General features: G+C 37.1%; 1 protein-coding gene across 16 annotated transcripts in view; it reads left to right on the top strand.

The window, feature by feature from the left end:
- The first annotated feature begins 210 nt into the window (after positions 1-210).
- Positions 211-20,673, top strand: part of ap3b2 (adaptor related protein complex 3 subunit beta 2) — an 81,232-nt gene continuing 60,769 nt past the window's right edge. For 10 of the 16 annotated variants that reach the window (XR_012400188.1, XR_012400187.1, XR_012400186.1 and 7 more), the window contains exon 1: positions 211-357. Coding sequence is in view for 11 of the 16 variants with exons in the window: in XM_073942707.1 (XP_073798808.1) it covers positions 251-357 (107 nt within the window). In the remaining 5 variants the exon portion in view is untranslated. Of the gene's footprint in view, positions 358-12,022; positions 12,529-20,673 lie in introns of those variants that run through there. The other 6 variants (XM_073942703.1, XM_073942702.1, XM_073942701.1 and 3 more) reach the window with 1 other exon arrangement.

The raw sequence follows: 20,673 nt of genomic DNA, 5'->3' as shown, positions 1-20,673 counted from the left end.
TGTTCCACCTCCATTCAACATCTCTGATATTTCACACAGTAACCCAACTAACGTTTACAACAACGTTCTGGTAACATTCTTCATTGGTTTTTGTTTTTATAGCCAATAAACTTAACCTTCATTTTTTTCACCGTATGCAGGTAGCAATCAGTGCTCGCTCACGCATGCGCGCGCCCAGGCCCTGTCCGCTTCAGCAGGGTCACGTGACTCAGTCTCCGCTCTCCGCCGCTCCGCATCATCAGCAGCAGAGATGTCCGCGAGCTCCGCGTTCAGCGATGAAAAGGGAGGCTCTTCCAGCGAGCCCGAGTACGGCCACGACCCGGCAAGCGGGGGCATCTTCTCCTCCGACTATAAAAGGTGAGACACGCCGAGTCCGCCCGGTGATCGCTCGCCTCCGGGAACGGCCCACCGGAGCATTTACCGTCAGAAAATCTCAGACGGGGTGATGTGCGCATGCGCGGATGAACGAATGAATGCTATGGAAAAACAAAGAGATGATGATGAACACGATGAAAGTGTGTGATGATTTCGTGTGATTGGAGTGTGTGTGGGTGTGTGTTATGCGTGTGTTCGTGCTTCAGCACCGGTTGGTGGACAGCGCTCAGGTCCTATGATGACTTCTGTGCTGTTTTACACCTGTTTTAGTCGTTTATTTGCTGAAATGGTTGGTCTTCACAGTTAATAGTGATTTGCAGTGATTTATCTTGGTTTTATATTTACAAATATAGCCCTGTAATCTTTATCTCTCGCTATGCAGTCTTTAGAGTTGCTAGCATCATGCTTACTAGCACAGCTACCTCTCTTCGCTAACCCCGGGTCAACCTTTTTTTAACCAAATATGAACGTTCTTATAACATTCTCCATTGGCTCTTGTTTTATTTAATCTAAAAGTACCAAATACGTTGCCTTTTGGTTGTTATATCTTAAAATAAACCTACGTGAAGTGTTCTCCAATGGTTGTTTTTTTTTGTTTTGGTTTTTAACATTTGTTAGCATTCCCAGAACATTCCAGTAATGATAAATTGTTAGCTGGCAGTTGTTTTTGTTTTTATTTTGCATATTGTTTCTTCTACATTCAACATATCTACTGGATTTTTAACATGCTAACCCTGGGTTAAGGTTTTTGGAACTACATAATAACGTTGTGTTATTGTTCTTTATAGTTTTTTTCATAGCTAAAATGTAACCTTTAAAGTGAAGCAGATATTTAGGCTTAATGTTTATACCTGTAAATTAACTTTCCCAAAATGTTCAAGGAATCAAAATCTTTTTGTTTGTATTTATGTTTCACATTGTTGTACTTAATCCTTTTTTTTAATTCACACTGTTTACCTTCGGGAAGCATTTGGAAGCACAAATTCACAGTGTGAAATGCTGTTTAACAGGGATAAAAGTAACCTTAACCCGGGATTAAAAAAAAACATGAAGTGTGAACTATTCTACTTCTACTTTTACGTACATCTGAGGCTGGGTTTACATAGATGTAGACATCAACAGTACATCAACTTCTTCCTCCACTTTCATTTCGTGTCTGTCTCTTGTAAGGAACTGAAGATTACATCTAAGAAATTGCTATCAGTATTGCCGGATGCTCATTCTTTGAGTGTGGCTTTATTTGTAGCGCTTTAGATCAGTGTGATCTGTAGAGAAAAGCTTTGTTAGCTCTTTTCCTATAGCTGATGGTTTCAGACTTTATTTGTTGAAATTGTGATCCTAAAATAATTTATGTAATTGTGTTTATAATTTTAAATACGTGATTTTGAAAGCTTGGATTTAGTGTTGTTTACTACCTAAAATTAACTTAATGTAAAATAATTAACAATGCATATTACATATGTTAGAGAGCCAGTTAGCGAAGTGCTATGCAGGTGAACCTCACTCCTCTGATCAACGGCGTAGGTTTGCATTTGACATTGGTGGGGACGGTTAAATCAAACAACCCCCAGCCCCCACTCCCCACGAATGAATATCATTTTATATATATACAGTCTGAGGGTGAAGCAGTGGCGCAGTAGGGTAGTGCTGTCGCATCACATCAAGAAGGTCGCTGGGTCGCCGGTAAGTTGGCGTTTCTGTGTGGAGTTTGCATGTTCTCTCTGCGTTTGAGTGGGTTTCGTCCGGGTGCTCCGGTTTTCCCCACAGTCCAAAGACATGCAGGGTGTTTCCCAGAGATGGGTTGCGGGTGGAAGGGCATCCGCTGCGTAAAAACTTGCTGGATAAGTTGGTGGTTCATTCCGCTGTGGCGACCCCGGATTAATAAAGGGACTAAGCCGACAAGAAAATGAATGAATGAATATATACAGTGCTGCTATTAAATATTTAACTGCTATTAAAGTACATTAATAGTTAATCCTCTCTTCATACAATTTATTAAGTTAAATTAAATAATCCGGCCCGTAGACAAGGGGGTGTGGGTGGTTCTAAAGACAAAAGTTGTGTTATTATTATTATTATTATTATTATTATTATTATTATGTTTGATTTTTTCTTATCATTCAAATGGCGAAATTCTGACTGAGTAAAGTTGAATGTGCTGATTAGTTTGGTATTTGCATATGGGCTTCAGTTTTAAATTTTAAACAAGTTTTAAGATGAATCTTAAAAAACTGTAATGGTAGATTATAATAAATTTGTATTTTTAAATTAAGTGTCTTTTCATATTTCTTTATTACAAATTTATATAATATATATATATATATATCAATTTATCTCAATTTAGGAAGTTTTTGTTTTTATTTGTTATTTTGGCCTTACCCTCTCATAAATAATTTGGCTAGGAGAATTTTCATTTAAGTATCTCTTTGTTTTTGTTTACCCTTTCTGGAAATGTAAAAATATATTGAACTTTGTTAAACAGTGAATAAAAGAAAATATTTTTTTTTTGAAATCTCTTTTTAGAGTTTTTTTTTTTTTTTTTTTTTTTATATCTGAAGTGAAAGTATGCTGGGATAGAGAAAAAAGAGATTCTCCACGCACATTATTAAATATTAATTTATTATTAATTCGATCCAATTAAAATTTGATTTTTTTTTTCCTAATTAATTATTTTTATTTATTTATTTATTTTTTTGTTGTTGTTACTTTTGTCTCTGTACCCCTAGAAAAGGGACTAAAATGTAACAAAATAAACACTTCAAATACTATATCAAGCAATTTGACTAAACGGTTGGAAATATTTTTTGGTATCAAAAAGCAGGTCATGATGACCATCCGACAGGATAATCCAGCAAAAATGTTTCCTAAAATGTCACTAAAACGCAATATTTGTATTCGATAATTAAATAGAAAATCAGGTGAATAACTGCAAAAAGGTTCAGTTTTTCAGAAAACAAATGACCAGCCCTGTCAATAAGCTGGCTACAGGCCTGAGAGTGTAATGTTAAAATAATGTTTTTTAACTGATAAAGAGAGAGTTTAGTAAAGACTTACGTTTATTTTAGTCATAGTGCAGTATATACAGCATAGTAGCATCAGTAAAAGATGAAGCAGAGGCTGTAGTTTTTATGACAAACTGTTTTGTCGAACATGCTACTCTGAGAGATTAGGAGAACTGACAGGGTTCATATACTTTTACATGTAGCTATTTATTCTGTGGGTGATTTTCAGGGCATATTATGCACAGACTATATCAGTCTGGTGTATCGTTAGTGCGAGTAAAAGCGGTGAAAAACACGAGCATTAACAAAATTATCATGATACTGTAGACTCATTCAGTAGCAAACTTAAAAAAAAAAGCTAAATATATCCGCCTTTTTTTGCTGCCGGTCCTACACCACCCAACCTCCTCCGAGCTGGTATCAAACCAGCGACCTCACGCATGGGTGTCGGTTGCTCTAACAAGGAAGCATCTGTCACTAGAGCACCTTTAGAGGTCAGAGGAGTGAGGTTTTACCTGCACAGCACTTACTAGCTGGACTTCGTTACACTTCTTTAAACCTCACTCCCATCAGCATCAAGGCACCAGTGTAACCCCGCTGGTCCTACACCACCCTACCCGCTCCGAGCTTGTATCGAACCGGCGACCTTCCTCATGGGAGTTGGTTGCTCTAACAAGGAGGCGTCTGTCGCTAGAGCACCTTTAGAGGTCAGAGGAGTGAGGTTTCACCTGCACAACACTTACTAGCTGGCCTACGTTACACTGCCGCCATCCTCACTTGTGTGTGTCACACACCTCACACATCTTCACACGCCTTATTCTTGCACAGAAAAATCTCCTGCGCTGTTTTGGCGCTGCTACATCTGAGCGCAGCTACAGCCTCTCACAGCCTGAAAAGCACAGCCAATCACAATGTTCATGTGTGTTTGGGGGCGGTGCGACTGGAGGAGAGACGAGATTTAACCCTTTCGTCATGTCTAGGTTAATGTATATAAAACTTTTAGGTGAATTAAATTATCAGTGGGGCAATTTTGATAGTTGTTGGATATTGGAGGGGACCCGTCCATGCCGTCCATCCTCTGGTCTTTAGCCTGTTTGTTAGAGCGACCAACTCCCATACATTAAATCGCCGGTTCGATCCCAGCTCAGAATGGGCTGAACTAGTGGAATAAACAAGGGGGCTTATCCAGGATGAGAGTGTAGCGGAGGCCAGCTACTGAAGTGCTGTGCAGATAAACCTCACTGCTCTGACCTCAAAAGGTGCTCTAGTGACAGACACTAGAGGCCATGGTTTTTAGCCTCCTTGTTAGAGCAACCAACTCCCTTACAATGAATCGCCGGTTTGATCCCAGCTCAGACTGGGTTCGGTCCTATAGGACTGGTGGGGTACATATATTTTAAAATATATGTTTAAATTTAAATACCAAAATTACTATAATTATAAAAGTGCTAAAGGGAAATACATACATAATGCTAAAACAGCACTGTTAGAAGTAAATCTTTTCTTTTCACTGAGTCATTTAGTTTTTTTCTCTCCTCAGACACTAGAGGGAGCCAAACACACACTTATTTTCACATCCTAAAATGTAAAAACTTCAGTCAGATAACTCACTCATTCTGTCAACAAACTTGACTTTACTACTGCTTTACTCCTTGATAATGCTGGAAAATGTGTGTGAACTGAAATACTAAATATTAAACCTTTTTAAAATGTGATTATTGTCACTTTTAACCAGACTAAATAAAATATCTTTAATTTCTGTAAAAAAAATAATAAACAAAACAAAAATATTGACTTTAATATTGAAGCTTATAAAAGTGTTGCTAACACAGTAAAAATTGAAGTGAGATAAAAAATCAGACCCCAATTACACACAGCATAGATTTCAGTGGTGATACAGCACTGACTCCACCAGGTGGCGCTGTAATATCACAATTAATTTTAACAGAAGCTTAGATGTGATAGAATATAATTTAAAAGTTTATAATATCACTTTAAAAAAAATCTTGTTTCTGTTTTAGTGTAACATCAGAGTGAATATAATTAATTCATTCATTAGTGTGTCTACATTTATTTTGAAGAATTGTAACCTCTTCAGAAACAACGTTACTTTTCTGATGATGTAATCATGGCCATATGGGCGGAGCCAAAAACAGTAACCAATGATATAATAGCATATTAATAGCATATGAGTAACATATTTTATTTTCCACTTAACAATCAGTTTCACTCATAAATTTGTCACAATATGAACATGAAATGCATTGTGAATGTCTTTCATGTCTAGTGTTTATTATGAATGAGGCATAACCGTAACATAGAGGCTGCCATAAATATTATTTCCCTCTGCATAAGCATTACTTTATGATTTCCGCATGCCGTTCACAGATCTCAGATACTGCTGAGCTGCATGATTGGAAAGCAGAAATGTTACTGTTACAGCTTCTGAAACAACTTTCCCCTTTTGATGATGTAATCATGGCCATGTGGGTGGAGCCAAAGAAAGTAACTAATATTATAACCGTCTAACATATCTTATTTCCCACTTAACATTCAAGTTTCTCTCTCAAATGTCATAATATGAACATGAAATGCGCTGTCAGAGTGTTTCATGTTAAGTGTGAACAAATCATAACTGTGACACAAGGGCTGCCATAAATATATTATTTCTCTCTGCATAATCATCACTTGTTTTGATTTCTGCTTGGCTGTCACAGATCTCTTAAACTAGTACTGCCAGATTTAAAGTTGTGAAACAACTTTTCTTTTTACATGATGTAATCAGGGCCATGTGGGAGGGGTCAAAAACAGTAACCAATAATATAATAGTCTAACATATTTTATTTCCCACTTTTCTCTCAAAAATGTCCCAATATTAACGTTAAATGCATTTCTAATTTTATGCATTTCATAATTTTTATTTATATAGCGCCTTTCCAGAGCTCAAGGACACTTCACAAGGAATGCAACAAAAAGATAAACAAACATACATGAGGTCAAATATAACAAACATGAATAACACAAACGAAACCTAAGAGACATATGAACAGGATAATGGTGGATCAGATTAAGTGGTCAGTTTGGTAGATCAGATGCAAAGCATTCAGAAAATAAGTGAGTCTTAAGTAAGGATTTGAATTCAGAGATATTATTAGCAGAGCGAAGTGAGTGTGGTAGAGAGTTCCAGAGTTTGGGTGCAATAGCACTAAATGATCTGCCCCCCATAGAAGAGAGGCGGTACCGAGGGACAGCAAGAAGGCCAGAGTCAGCAGACCGTAATCAATAATATAATAGTTTAACATATTTTATTTCCCACATAACATTGAAGTTTCTCTCTTAAAAATGTCTTAATGTGAACATAAAATGATTTTTTCGTTTGATGATGTAATCAAGGCCATGGGGGCGGAGTTAAACACAGTAACCAATAATATAATAGTCTAACATGTATTATTTCCAACTTAACATTCAAGTTTCTCTCATAAAAAAATGGCACAGTATGAACATGAAATGCTTTATTTTTTTGATGATGTAATCAAGGCCATGTGGGTGGAGTCAAAAACAGTAACCAATAATATAATAACTTAACATGTATTATTTCCCACATAACATTCAAGTTTCTCTCGTAAAACATGTCATAATATTAACGTTAAATTGCTTTTCTCTTTTGATGATGTAATCAAGGCCATGTGGGCGGAGTCAAAACAGTAATCAATAATATAATAGTTTAACATATTTTATTTCCCACATAACTTTTAAGTTTCTCTCTTAAAAATGTCTTAATGTGAACATAAAATGATTTTCTCGTTTGATGATGTAATCAAGGCCATGGGGGCGGAGTCAAACACAGTAACCAATAATATAATAGTCTAACATATATTATTTCCGACTTAATACTCAAGTTTCTCTCATAAAAAAATGTCACAGTATGAACATGAAATGCTTTTTTTTTTTGATGATGTAATCAGGGCCATGTGGGTGGAGTCAAAAACAGTAACAAGTAATATAATAGTCTAACATGCATTATTTCCCACTTAACATTCAAGTTTCTCTCGTCAAAAATGTCTCATTGTGAACACAAAATGGATTTCTGTTTTGATGATGTAATCAAGGCCATATGGGCGGAGTCAAAACAGTGACCAATAATATAATAGTCTAACATATTTTATTTCCCACCTAACATTTAAGTTCTCTCTTAAAAGTGTCTCAAAGTGAACACAAAATAGATTTCTGTTTTGATGATTTAATCAAGGCCATGGGGGCGGAGTCAAAAACAGTAATCAATAATATAATAGTCTAACATATTTTATTGCCCACTTAATATCCAAGTTTCTCTGGTAAAATTGTCACAATATGACTATGAAATGCTTTTCTCCTTTGATGATGTAATCAGGGCCATGGGGGCGGAGTCAAAAACAGTAACCAATCACATATTTTATCTCCCAACTCAGTTTCTCTCATGAATATGTCTCCAGATGAACATGAAAGGCACTGTGAATGTGACTGATTAGTTGTGAATGATGCAGAAATGTGACACAGCGACTGGCATAAATATTTCCCCTCTCTGCATAATCATCATTTTCTGTTTTTTGGCTGGGTTGTCACAGATCTCTGACACTGTTGCGCTGCAGAACTCATCAGTGTATGTGTGTGTTATTGCGGTTCGACTGGTTCCACGGTAAACATGAGGACTAGCGATCCTCACATGCTGTTGCTGTTGGCAACACGTCCCTCTGATGTGCTACTGTACAGCTCTCTGTTAACAGCTGAATTAACAGGGAAGCAGAGACGCTAATCTATAGAGAGTCACGCTCAAATATTCATGAGGCTGCTGGAGATCAGACACACTCTGTATGTGACTTTAGAGAGATTCAGAGTTTCTGACGAATGAAAATGTCTCTGTAGAGGTCAGTGGCTTTTAGCACTGCGCTGTGAATTCTGCGCCTGTCTGTGAATGTGTTGTTTTTTTCTCTCTGTGGCTCAGAAATGCCACGTTGGAGGCTGGCAGTATGAATCGGATCAAATGAATCAAACAGAATCATTCAGTTTGATGAATTGAAGTTGAACTGTGCTGCATGGTGGCTCGGTGGTTATGAATCAATTTCATTATTAAAATGAATTACGCACTGTGACTATAAATGAAATTGAATCAGATGATTCAAATGAATCAAAATGTGTCAAACATAATTCATTGAATCACTTCAATCAAAATGCATTGGAGAATGAAACTAGAGAAAATTGAGTCAGATGGATTCACGTGAATCAAACCCTGTCATACATGATTAACTCAATCACCTAAATCAAAAGGCATTGGAAAAAACAAAACTGAATCAAACTGAGTCAGATGGATTCAAATGAATCAAACCGTGTCATACATAATTAATTGAATCACTTTAATCAAAATGCATTGGAGAGAAGTAACTGAATCAAACTGAATCAGATGGATTCAAATGAATCAAACTGTGTCATACATAATTAACTGAATTACTTTAATCAAAATGCATCGGAGAGAAGGTAACTGAATCAAACTTGATCAGATGGATTCAAATGAATCAAACTGTGTCACATGATTTAATCACTTCAATCAAAATTCATTGGAGAGAATGAAACTGAATCAAATTGAGTCAGATGGATTCAAATGAATCAAACTGTAATAAAAGTGAAAAGAATTTGCCCTGATTTAAATTAAACCAAACGGCAGAATAAACTGAATCATTTTACTAAAAATGAACTTGAGACAAAGAAGCTAATTTCAAATGAATCAAACTGTATTAAACTGAATAAATGTGATAAGAACACAGTCTGATTTAAAGGAAATTTTGAATGAACTGAATCATTTTAATGAACTAGACGATACTTCATCAGATGATTTAAATGAATCAAACTGTATCAACCTGATTTTAGTCTGATTATTTGAAATATACGCGTTTTGATTCGTACAGATTAATTTGACTATAGCTATCAAACAGGTTGACATGTATCATACAGTCATACATTGTAAACGAGACATACAAACTGAATCAAATAGTTTGAATTAGACTTGGGCGATGTCGACTAATTTGGCATCATACAATGTCTAATGTGAAACATCGCGATAGATGATGGCATTGTCGTCTATTTATTTCTGAATAATAATTCATAACTAATTAATTATTCGTAGCCTACCGTTTCAATTATCTGACCCGCATGGTCTTTGTTTTACCCATAACCAAATCATAAATAAATAAAGTTGCACACAAATTACCACCTTGGTCAGTAAAAAAGGTGCACAACCAACAGTATCTGAGGTTTTCACTAAAATTACTCAGTACAAGTGTGAAAGTGAAAGACGGAAGCAGTGTTCTGATGATGTGACACGTTATAGATTCTGCCAACTCGACTCTACACCATAACTTTTCAATCCAGATGGATGGGGCAACAATTACTGCATCCAAAATGGTGAAAAGCCTTGGAGTAACGATTGATGACCAACTAAACTTCTCTGACCACATTTCTAGAACTGCTCGATAGTGCAGATTCACACTCTATAACATCAGAAAGATCCGACATTTCCTATCTAAACATGCAGCTCAACTCCTTGTTCAAGCTCTTGTTCTCTCCAAACTGGATTACTGCAACTCTCTACTAGCTGGGCTTCCAGCTAACTCTATCAAGCCTCTTCAGCTGCTTCAGAATGCAACAGCACGAGTGGTCTTTAATGAACCTAAACGAGCACATGTCACTCTGCTACTCATCCGTTTGCACTGGCTGCCAGCTGCTGCTCGCATCAAATTCAAAGCTCTGATGTTTGCCTACAAAGCGACCCCTGGCTTTGCTCCTTCTTATTTGCTCTCACTTCTGCAGATTTATGTGCCCTCCAGAAACTTGCGTTCTGTGAATGAACGTCGCCTCGTGGTTCCATCCCAAAGAGGGAAGAAATCACTTTCGCGAACTCTCGCGTTCAATCTGCCCAGTTGGTGGAATGAACTCCCTAACTGCATCAGAACGGCAGAGTCACTCGCTGTCTTCAAGAAACGACTAAAAACTCAACTATTTAGTTTCCACTTCACTTCCTAATCTGCAATTGCCTCTCTGGATATACCACTAACTGTACTCAAAGAAAAAAAAAGAAAAAAAATTACTAATACTTTCCTTCTTAGACTTTACAGACCTGAAACTTGCCTATAGCACTTATTCATTGTTGCTCTTATAGTTGTGTAAATTTCTTCCTTGTCCTCATTTGTAAGTCGCTTTGGATAAAAGCGTCTGCTAAATGACTAAGGGTGCTTTCACACCTACACTTTTGTTTCGGAACGTATCTCGTTTGACCAGTTAGCGCGGTTCGTTTGGCATATGTGAACAAGACAATCGCGCTCTGTTCCGCGCCAAAGTAATCGCTCCGAGATCGCTTGAGTGAGGTGGTCTCGGCTCGATTGAAACGAACCCTGGAGCGGTTCGATTGCAGTGAGAAAGCGATCCCATCCGAGCGCGGTTATATCACAGTGATTTACGGATATGTATTAGGCTTACAGCTATATGAAGAGAGAATTATAAGTAGGGCGGGAAGTTTCGCGAGTCTCCGGATACCCGCAAACGAGTGATGATCTCCCGGTAATCTCGCGTCTCCCTCCCGGTCCTCAAATAGGCATCGTCGCGCACCCTTCTCACCCCTCCCCACCGCGTCTCTCCTCAGACACGTCGCGCGCGCACCCTGTCAATCACCACCAAACCACCACCTCTCCTGACAGCTTAGCGGGACGCTGCAAAATAAACTCTGACACTCTGACCAATGTAAGGAGAGTTTTCACTTCCACGTGACTTGTTTTGAGGTCTTTTGGTCCGATTAGAAACTTTGCAGTGTGAAAGCGAACCGCTCCAGGAGCAAGAGCATCAATGTAACAATTGTAATCTCTGAATCTCAACTGAATCGATTCATAGGTGTGAAAGCACCCTAAATGTAAATGTAAATGCAAAAGACTAAAGAGTCGTTAGATACAGACAAGATTAATTAAACATCACGTTTATAATAAATGTCACTTTAAGCATCTTGAAAAATATCTATGGAAATATTATGTACTGTCTTCATGGCAAAGGTAAATGAAATGATTTATTAGAAATGAGTTATTAAAACTGTTATGTTTAGAAATGTGTTGAAAAATATCTTGTTTCATTAACAGAAAATGTTGAAAAAAATATTCGGGAGGGCTAATAATTCTGACTTCAACTGTTTATCTATTTTAACCTCTGGCAAGTGGATCAGATTGAGAGTCAAACAGAAACAGAAGAGCCATTGAGATGAATGGGAATCCTGACACATCAGTGTTTCTATTTGTGCTGCTGTGTGTTTTTGATCTAGCGTTCAAAACGGCGAATAATGACACAGTGGTTGTGCATTTTAACATCCCGAGGAGGGGGGGATTTTCCAGCGACAGGCTTTTCTCGGAGCAGCGTTTCTAGCTGAGTCATATCAGAGAGAGGGAGAGGCGGTCGACCCTTGCAGAAAATACGATAGAAAAGCGGACGAGGGACTGAAAAATGTGCCAGAGAGCTGGGAAAGAGCGATGGTGTGAATGAAAGGAGAGAAAGAGAGAAGGGGGGTGTGGGTGGAGCTTGTTGGCAGTGGGCGGGGCTGAGCTCTGCTCAGCCATCAGAGCAGTGTTTGCTCCATCAGTCGGCTCTGAGCAGCAGGAGGAAAACGGCTTTTTCTGCTCCCCACACGGAAAGATAATACAGACGCAGAGCTGTTTGATGGAAACAGCTCAAGGCCAGACCTGAGGATTCAATACAACAAGCTGATACGTGCTTTATTTGGGCATTCTGCTGCTTTTGATACGGATTCTACAGGTGTTTCTGGGAGCTAGGATCATCTACAGGTGTGTTTACCTGCCTCAGGGATCTACCGAGCCATGACCACCATGCAGAAGTTGCTCCAGCTGCCGGTGAACGCGGTGAACATCGTGAAGAGCGTGCAGGGGGTCGCTCAGGGTCAGGAGGAGGCCCTCAGCCCGGTGCTGACCCCCGATAGTGGCCCGCAGAACTGGTACAACGCGGTGCAACCTGAAGAACTCAGACATTTGAGATCCAGCAGTTTTGGTGGAGGGGGAGGGGGGGAGGGGTCTGACGATCGGCCCGCACAGGAGGAGGGGCTCACCAGCATACAATCACAACCTTTACGGTACGACAGAACGCACGTGTGATGTGATGAACTGCGAATGATGGTTTTTAATAATAAGATTGAGCAAAAACTGCAATACTATTTTTTAAAATCGATATATTGAGGAGATATTTAACAATGTACATGTATATTTAATTAAAATGGGTGAAATTAGCACGTTTAATTACGTAGCTATATAGTCGTATATATATAGTGAAAATGACAAATTTTAATTTTAAATAATGCAAATTATATATGTGTACAATTAAAAAATATGGTACATAATTTATTTCATGCAATTTAATTATGTAGTAAATAACTGTGATTAAAATATAATTGTAATCAAAATGTTTATATACATATATATATATATATATATATATATATATATATATATATATATATATATATATTTTAATAATATTTTATCATTTTGAATAAAATGCATATTATAAACCACACTTTATTTCATACAAATCATGTGTGTATATAAATTTAAAATATAACATATAATTTTATAATGTATATGAAATTTGATTATGCATTAAAAAACTGCGTTATATTATATTATATTATATATTATATTATATTATATTATATTATATTATATTACATTATATTATATTATATTATATTATATTATATTATATTATATTATATTACATTATATTATATTATGTTATGTTATGTTATATTATAATATATTTTAATACATTATTATATTAAATTATATTATATTAAATTATATTATATTATATTATATTATATTATATTATATTATATTATATTATGTTATGTTATGTTATGTTATAATATATTTTTATAAATTATTATATTATATTACATTATTATATTATGTTATATTATATTATAATATATTTTAATACATTATTATATTATATTATATTATATTATATTATATTATATTATATTATATTATATTATATTATATTATATTATATTATATTATATTATATTATATTATATTTTAATACATTATTATATTAAAAACTTGCTGGATAAGTTGGTGGTTCATTCCGCTGTGGCGACCCCGGATTAATAAAGGGACTAAACTGACAAGAAAATGAATAAATATTATATTATATTATATTATAATATATTATATTATAATACATTATAATATTATATTATATTATATTATATTATATTATATTATATTATATTATATTATATTATATTATATTATATTCACATTTCATCATTTATAATATAATAAGTAGATTTAACATCATACAGATATAATTAGATTAAATATAAAACTAATTATAGGTTATTTTGATTTGAAAACACTAAATAAATTAATTTCGTATTGATTATTAATTAATAAATAACACAATATATAATTTCATTCTATGTGAAGTATATTTTGAAATATGCGCATGTATTTAATTTGATTGCATATGAAATGCAAATCCCATCTCACATCTATAATTTAATAAATAATTCAATTAGATTTAAACATTTTAAATCAACATTCAACTACATATATGAAAAATAGGTATACATTCATAAAAATATATATTTTATATAATTATCACACAGAAATAAAAACATAATAAAATATATTAGATTTATTGTCAATAAAACACTTTAAATGTATATAAAGCTTATATTATTAGCATGTGACTTGACTGACTTTTGATTTTAGACATTTGAGCACAGTTTTTTACACATTATTAATATATTACTTTAAAGATACTGCTGTATAGAAGAAACAAAGAGATCTCATTAGTGTTTTTTTCTTCTCTTCTGATTCTTCTCTGCACGATATTATAAACTTTTAACTTCATAATACTCCCCTGTGCACCAGCTTGTTCAGTGACACCAGAGATATACGATGGACTTTTTTCTCTGAGATCTTCCTTCGCACATGATACAGAAGACTCTTATCTCAGAGTTTGTGTCTTGAGCTCCTCAACAGGCTGTAATAGAGAGACAGTAACCCTGTGGAGTGTTGAATTATGAATAACTTTAATAATATGGAGCTCAAAGAGTCTCATGCATGGAGAAAGAGAGACGATAGGAGATATATTGCAAATCAGGATCTCTGCAGGGAGACCATATTGCATTATGGCTATTTGAAATGGCTTTACATTTACAGGACTTAAATGTTCCTCTCGTTGAGATTTGGAAATACAAGGCTTTGCACTGTGTTAGTGGATATGTTTGACATGTTCTTGTGTTAACAGTACAGAATCAACAGTAAGGAAGGAATAATTGATGATGAGCTGTTGAATTATTCGAGAATAACACACACCCCAAAATACCCCATTTAGCAATTTGATATATATATGACAACATATACACTCACCGGCCACTTTATTAGGTACACCTTACTAGTACCGGGTTGGACCCCCTTTTGCTTTCAGAACTGCCTTAATCCTTCGTGGCGTAGATTCAACAAGGTGCTTGAAATATTCCTCAGAGATTTTGTTCCATATTGACATGATAGCATCACACAGTTGCTGCAGATTTGTCGGTTGCACATTCATGATGCCAATCTCCCATTCCAACATAACCCAAAGCTGCTCTATTGGATTGAGATCTGGTGACTGTGGTGGCCATTTGAGTACAGTGAACTCATTGTCATGTTTAAGAAACCAGTCTGAGATGATTCGCACTTTATGGCGTGTTATCCTGCCGTAAAATTCTGACCCTACCATCCAAATGTTGCAGCAGAAATCGAGACTCATCAGACCAGGCAACGTTATCGTCTAATTTTGGTGAGCATGTGTGAACTGTAGTCTCAGTTTTCTGTTCTTAGCTGACAGGAGTGGCAACCATGTGGTCTTCTGCTGCTGTAGCTTATCTGCCTCAAGGTTGGACGTGTTGTGCGTTTAGAAATGCTCTTCTGCAGACCTCGGTTGTAACGAGTGCTCATTTGAGTTACTGTTGCCTTTCTATCAGCACAAACCAGTCTGGCCATTCTCCTCTTACCTATGGGAGCAGCAAGGCATTTGTGTTCACAGAACTGCCGCTCACTGAATGAATTATAATGTACAAATGTACTTACAAATGTAAGTTGATTGAACATAAAAAATTAAGTTCCAAATAAAGCTTAAGATTTGTGTTGTTTCAGCCCATTTTAAATAAGTAGCTTGAAAACGCAGCAAAAATCTTTGTTTGGATTTTTGCTAAATGTAAAGTAAATTGCTCCGGGTATGTTTCGTTGCACGCTTCTGATGACAAATCCACTAGTGGGCGCTGCCTACATTTTTGCTAAATATGAAATACATTGTTCAGGGAATGTTCTGTTGCACATTTCTGATGACAAATCTACTAAAGGGCGCTGCCTACAGTTTTTTTTTAAATGTAAAGCACATTGCTCTGATTATGTTTTGTTGCATGTTTCCGAAGACTCTAGAATACACAAGACATGTCACTCGTATACTTTTGAATGGGAAAAAGTGTAACTGTCAATATGGCGAATGAAACCCCGCCTACTAGTACAGAAGCCAATCAGCATTTGCTGTTTAGCGGATAAAGCCCGCCTTTTAGTTCAAGAGCCAATCAAGAATGACTATTCTCCGGGGGAGGGGCTCGTAGACATTAGTTTCTGCAGATTTTGTGTGATAGGAACATTCAGAAATTAAACTAAATAGACAGTTGCTGTTTCATTTTATTGCTTATTCCGAATATAAAATTTAATTGTGAGCTTGGCAAACAGTTTTGGAGAATTTGATGTTTCCCAATACAAACAGAATGTCCAAGCATACTTGCAGAGAGGCGTTTCAATGACGGCCACTGAGTGAAATGACTTGCCTTAAAGGGACTTTGACGTTTCTGATGACAAATCTACTAAGGGGCGCTGCCTTAATTTTTTTCTATGTAAAGTACATTGTTCCCAGTATGTTTCGTTGCACGTTTTTAATGACATATCCACTAGAGGGCGCTGCCTACTTTTTGCTATAAGTAAAGTACATTGCTCCGGGTATATTTTGTTGCACGAGAAGGCAGGACTTGTCCTACAGATCACCAAGCAAACCACTGAGCTAAACCATTCCCTAACCCAGGCGTGTCAAACTCAATTCCTGGAGGGCCGAAGCCCTGCACAGTTCAGTTCCAACCCTGCTCCAACACACTTACCTGTAGCTTTCAAACAAGCCTGAAGGACTCAACTAGTTTGATCAGGTGTGTTTAATTAGGGTTGGAACTAAACTGTGCAGAGCTGTGGCCCTTTTAAAACTGAGTTTGACACCTGTGCCCTAACCAAATCAATAATGTTTTCAAAAGCAAACATAAAGAAAAGTGCACGGGGACCACACACTTTTACCTTGAGTTTATATTGCTTTTGTCTTTCTTGTTGAACCGTGTTTCACCAGACTAAAGCTCTCCGCATCTCGAGTACAACACCGTACCAGGTGAGCTAGTGAGCAAACTGACCACACCAGAAAAGTTGTCCATATGGAGATAGACAGGTGATGCAAATATATTAGATTACAAATTGTAGAGTTTAGATTTGCTGTTGTGCAAAGAACTGCATGAAAATAATCTTTTATTAGTCGATAAAATGTCTTTGTTGATAACAGTAGTGTAAAAAAGGAACAAAAGCTGTTGAAGTCATACTGCCCTCTAGTGTTCACTCTACCCTGAAAGTACAGTCAAAACTATGTTCAAATATGTTTTTGAGGTGTTTGAACAAAACGCATCAAGCACCTCATATTTTTTGAGGTTCTGTTTTGGCCAACGAGCTTTAGAGTAAATACCCCCCTCCCCCCTGTTGTTATAAATACCCAGAGTCAGATCTCTCGTCAGGACTAATTAATTTGCTAAAAGCTCCAGTATGTAAATCAAAGCATTGGTGTTCATGCGCTGCAGGTCAGGAGGGAAAGTCATTACAGGTTTGCATTCCCTCTGCATGCAGCAGCTCACACTGTGATCCTTCCTGCGACGCTGCATTTATAATCCCAAACGCCATGCAGTGCATTGAGTTTTGTAGCAGATGAGATAAGATGCGCGGTATTTGACTGTAGCCTGTCTGCTGAATCACCAAGCTCGCGTTCATCCTCTTACGTAGCTCTGATCACGACCCACTGCTCGTGCATGTGTGTGTTTGTATGTGAGATACCCAAAGATGACTGAGTGCATCCAAACACGCTCATGCATGGTAGGAAACACCACCCACACCTTCTCTCACGCCGATATCTGACAGCACTTATTCGGGTGTGAGGCTCTACGGACCCTTCCAGCTTAATGAAAGCCGTCGAGGGAATCTTTACGGTTGTGTTGGGTGGGAGACTCTGGCAGCAAATCCATTCGCTGGAGTTTATTGCTCTCTTTGTTGCTGTGGAAACGCCAGAGAGCGAGACCTGGGTGGGTTTGTAAGATATCATAGCGGTTTGATTCCGGCGGCGGCATGACAGTCAGTCACCGGGGGAATGTTTTTTAATTAATGAACTGTGTTATCTCTCCGGTTTATAATGCTGTCGTGTTTCTGAGGGAGCATGCGCACTTTGATTGGCTCATTTGGAAAATGCTGAGATGTGATTGGTCGTGGCTTGATGATTGACATGTTGTCTGGGTTTATTTTGATCTATGATGACATCAGTGAAAATCCGGTGTTGCATCACTGCCATTGAGGAGCTCATTTGAATATTAAAGCAGCGTGTGAGGTCATAGCCGAACTGGATTAAATAAAGATCAAACTTGTGTTTTATTATGTTCATCTTATGTCAGGTAGAAAATAATAGCTCTGCATAGATAATCTAGATCAGGGTTTTTTAAAGTCTAAGAAAGTGGGCATCCCTTTTGACACAACTTATCCATTGGCACCCCCCTCCTACCAAACACACACACACACATACATATACAGTATATATAAAGACACAGACAGATGTCAGACTGTTAACTCCATAGACTGTAAAATATATGGACATAGTATCCGTGACGTCACCCATAGGTTTCTGAAGAGCGCAAAAGAAGCAACAAGTAGGCGCGGCCAACCGTCGCCATTTTGGTCACGCGTCATCACACCCACGGCGGGATACCAAACAAGGGCAAAGAGGTGGAGAGTGAGCGGAGCTACAGACACCTGCTGGCATTTAGCTTGGATCTGGCTCAGACCCACTTTACTTTGGGAGAAACGCTTAATACTTTATCACCTGTGACTCGTTGGTGTTCTGACCACATGTGCTTGGTTGTACACTATATCAATAAAGTGTTTAGACTTTTAAAAGCACTGCTGTAATACATTAAGCCACTAAACATTGTTCTTATGACGTTTTTAAACAGGAGGAAAACGCGAATTACTTCCAAACACTTCAGATATAGTCTGTGTTAGTAAATGTAAGACTATTAATAAAATCCAGCATAACACTGTATGACAACGCTTCAGATGACTGTTCTAGAGCCTACAGCTAATCAATCTGACAGATTCTGGAGTGCATTACAGCTCTAAATATAAATATAAACGATAAATGATCTTAAATAAAACAAATACATGTATAGAGATGGTATATAAGTATATAACTTTACTCACATGGGAAACGGAGGCCACGTGAATGGTTTGTGAGCACAATTAAGTGCACTCAGCATGCCATGCCATCTAATAATTGTGGGAAACAAGTCCAAAAGGCAGTTGACAGTATAAAGCCACATAAAACAACACAGAAATACGATAAATATGCCGAGTTCAGTGGATAATCTGCAGAGGTGACGTGACGGCGACCAGCGAGACCTAACTGTCACTCAAGTGACCACGCCCTTAATTATGCAAACTTAATATAACTTAATATAAAGGAAACGGATGAGTTATAAAAAAATTCACCCCCCTCACAGTTGTCATGAAGGGTAATATTAGCTGTATTAACCAAAATCTTTTTTTGTACCAGGCTGTAAACACCTTTTTTTTTGCTGTAAAGTTGGCCATTCTAACAGTGGGCTCAATTGAAATTTGCTCTGTTTTGGAGCCAGGAGCGGCCAGGACTAGCGGAATTTCGGTTGAATTGCAGTTTTAGTTACTTCCGTATTGGCTTCCTGAGAGAGAGCGAGAGGTTGCCGCTTGGTTAACTCACTTTTATCATCATTTGCATGAAAGTGCAATTATTTACAGAGTAATAATAAGCATGGGCGTGGTAGTGGGGGGAAAAGTGGACCTGACTACCCAGGGCCCCGTCTAGGGAGAGGGCCCTTTGAAATCCCACCAATTTTTTATTATTGTTTTTTTTTTGTAGCCTACTTCGAATTAATTGGCCCCTCCAATTGATGTCAATGTCATTATATATTTCAAAATATATTGATAACACCCCACCGAAATGGTTTAGTCCGCCCATAGACGGCAGCCGGCGGCAAACAAGTAACGCAGTGAGTCTAGAGCCTGATTATGCTGCGCAAAAAGCCCAAATCGGGATTTCAAAAAAAGAAAGACAGGAGGAAAAAGAAAGGAGGCAGAATGAGGGGAAGCAGCTGATGACTGCTTTCTTTTCAAAAGGTGAACTGAGTTTGCTTGTTATGAAACTACATCTAATTAAAGTTAACATAGTCAACTCCAGACAGCTGCTGCTAATGCAGGGCTCGAAATTGCGACCATTTTGGCCGCATATAATGCTGATTTGTGTACAGTCATTACCAGGGAAACCGTAATATTTCAGCGCTCCTAAAGCGCCCCCTTGTGACAGAGAATTAATTTTTATTTCCAATAAATTTTTTCAGCTGTTTATGGTCAAATTATTGCAATTATCGATCCATGTGTAAATGTGAAAGAAGTTAATGTGCCTTTTAAAAATCTAAACAATTAAGTAATACTAATATAAGAAATTATTTACTTGATTTATCCCTTTTAATGGTATAAAGGTTGAAATACCATTGTATTAGATATTTTGTGTCTGTATACGTCTGCAAGATGTCTGTTAAAGATCTCTTGATCTGGAAAGCACCTGCTGTATACAAACGTCTGGCAGACGTCTGTATGATGTCAGTTTTACACACATTCTGAATCGCAAACATCTTAAAGATGTCTAATAGAAGTCTATTTCACACCTGATAGGAAACGTCTTGTAGATGTCTTGCAGATGTGAATGCAGACGTCAAATAGACATCTCCGAGATGTACATGTGCTAATCAAAATCGGCCATTAAGAATCAAGATCGGCGCATAACTAAAAAGAAAATGGGTGCTCCTAAATTCTTTGGGATGCTCCTAACTTTT

Source organism: Danio rerio, chromosome 25 (assembly GCF_049306965.1).
Source record: "Danio rerio strain Tuebingen ecotype United States chromosome 25, GRCz12tu, whole genome shotgun sequence".
Classification (NCBI taxonomy): domain Eukaryota; kingdom Metazoa; phylum Chordata; class Actinopteri; order Cypriniformes; family Danionidae; genus Danio; species Danio rerio.
This window is presented reverse-complemented; position numbering and strand designations above follow the sequence as displayed.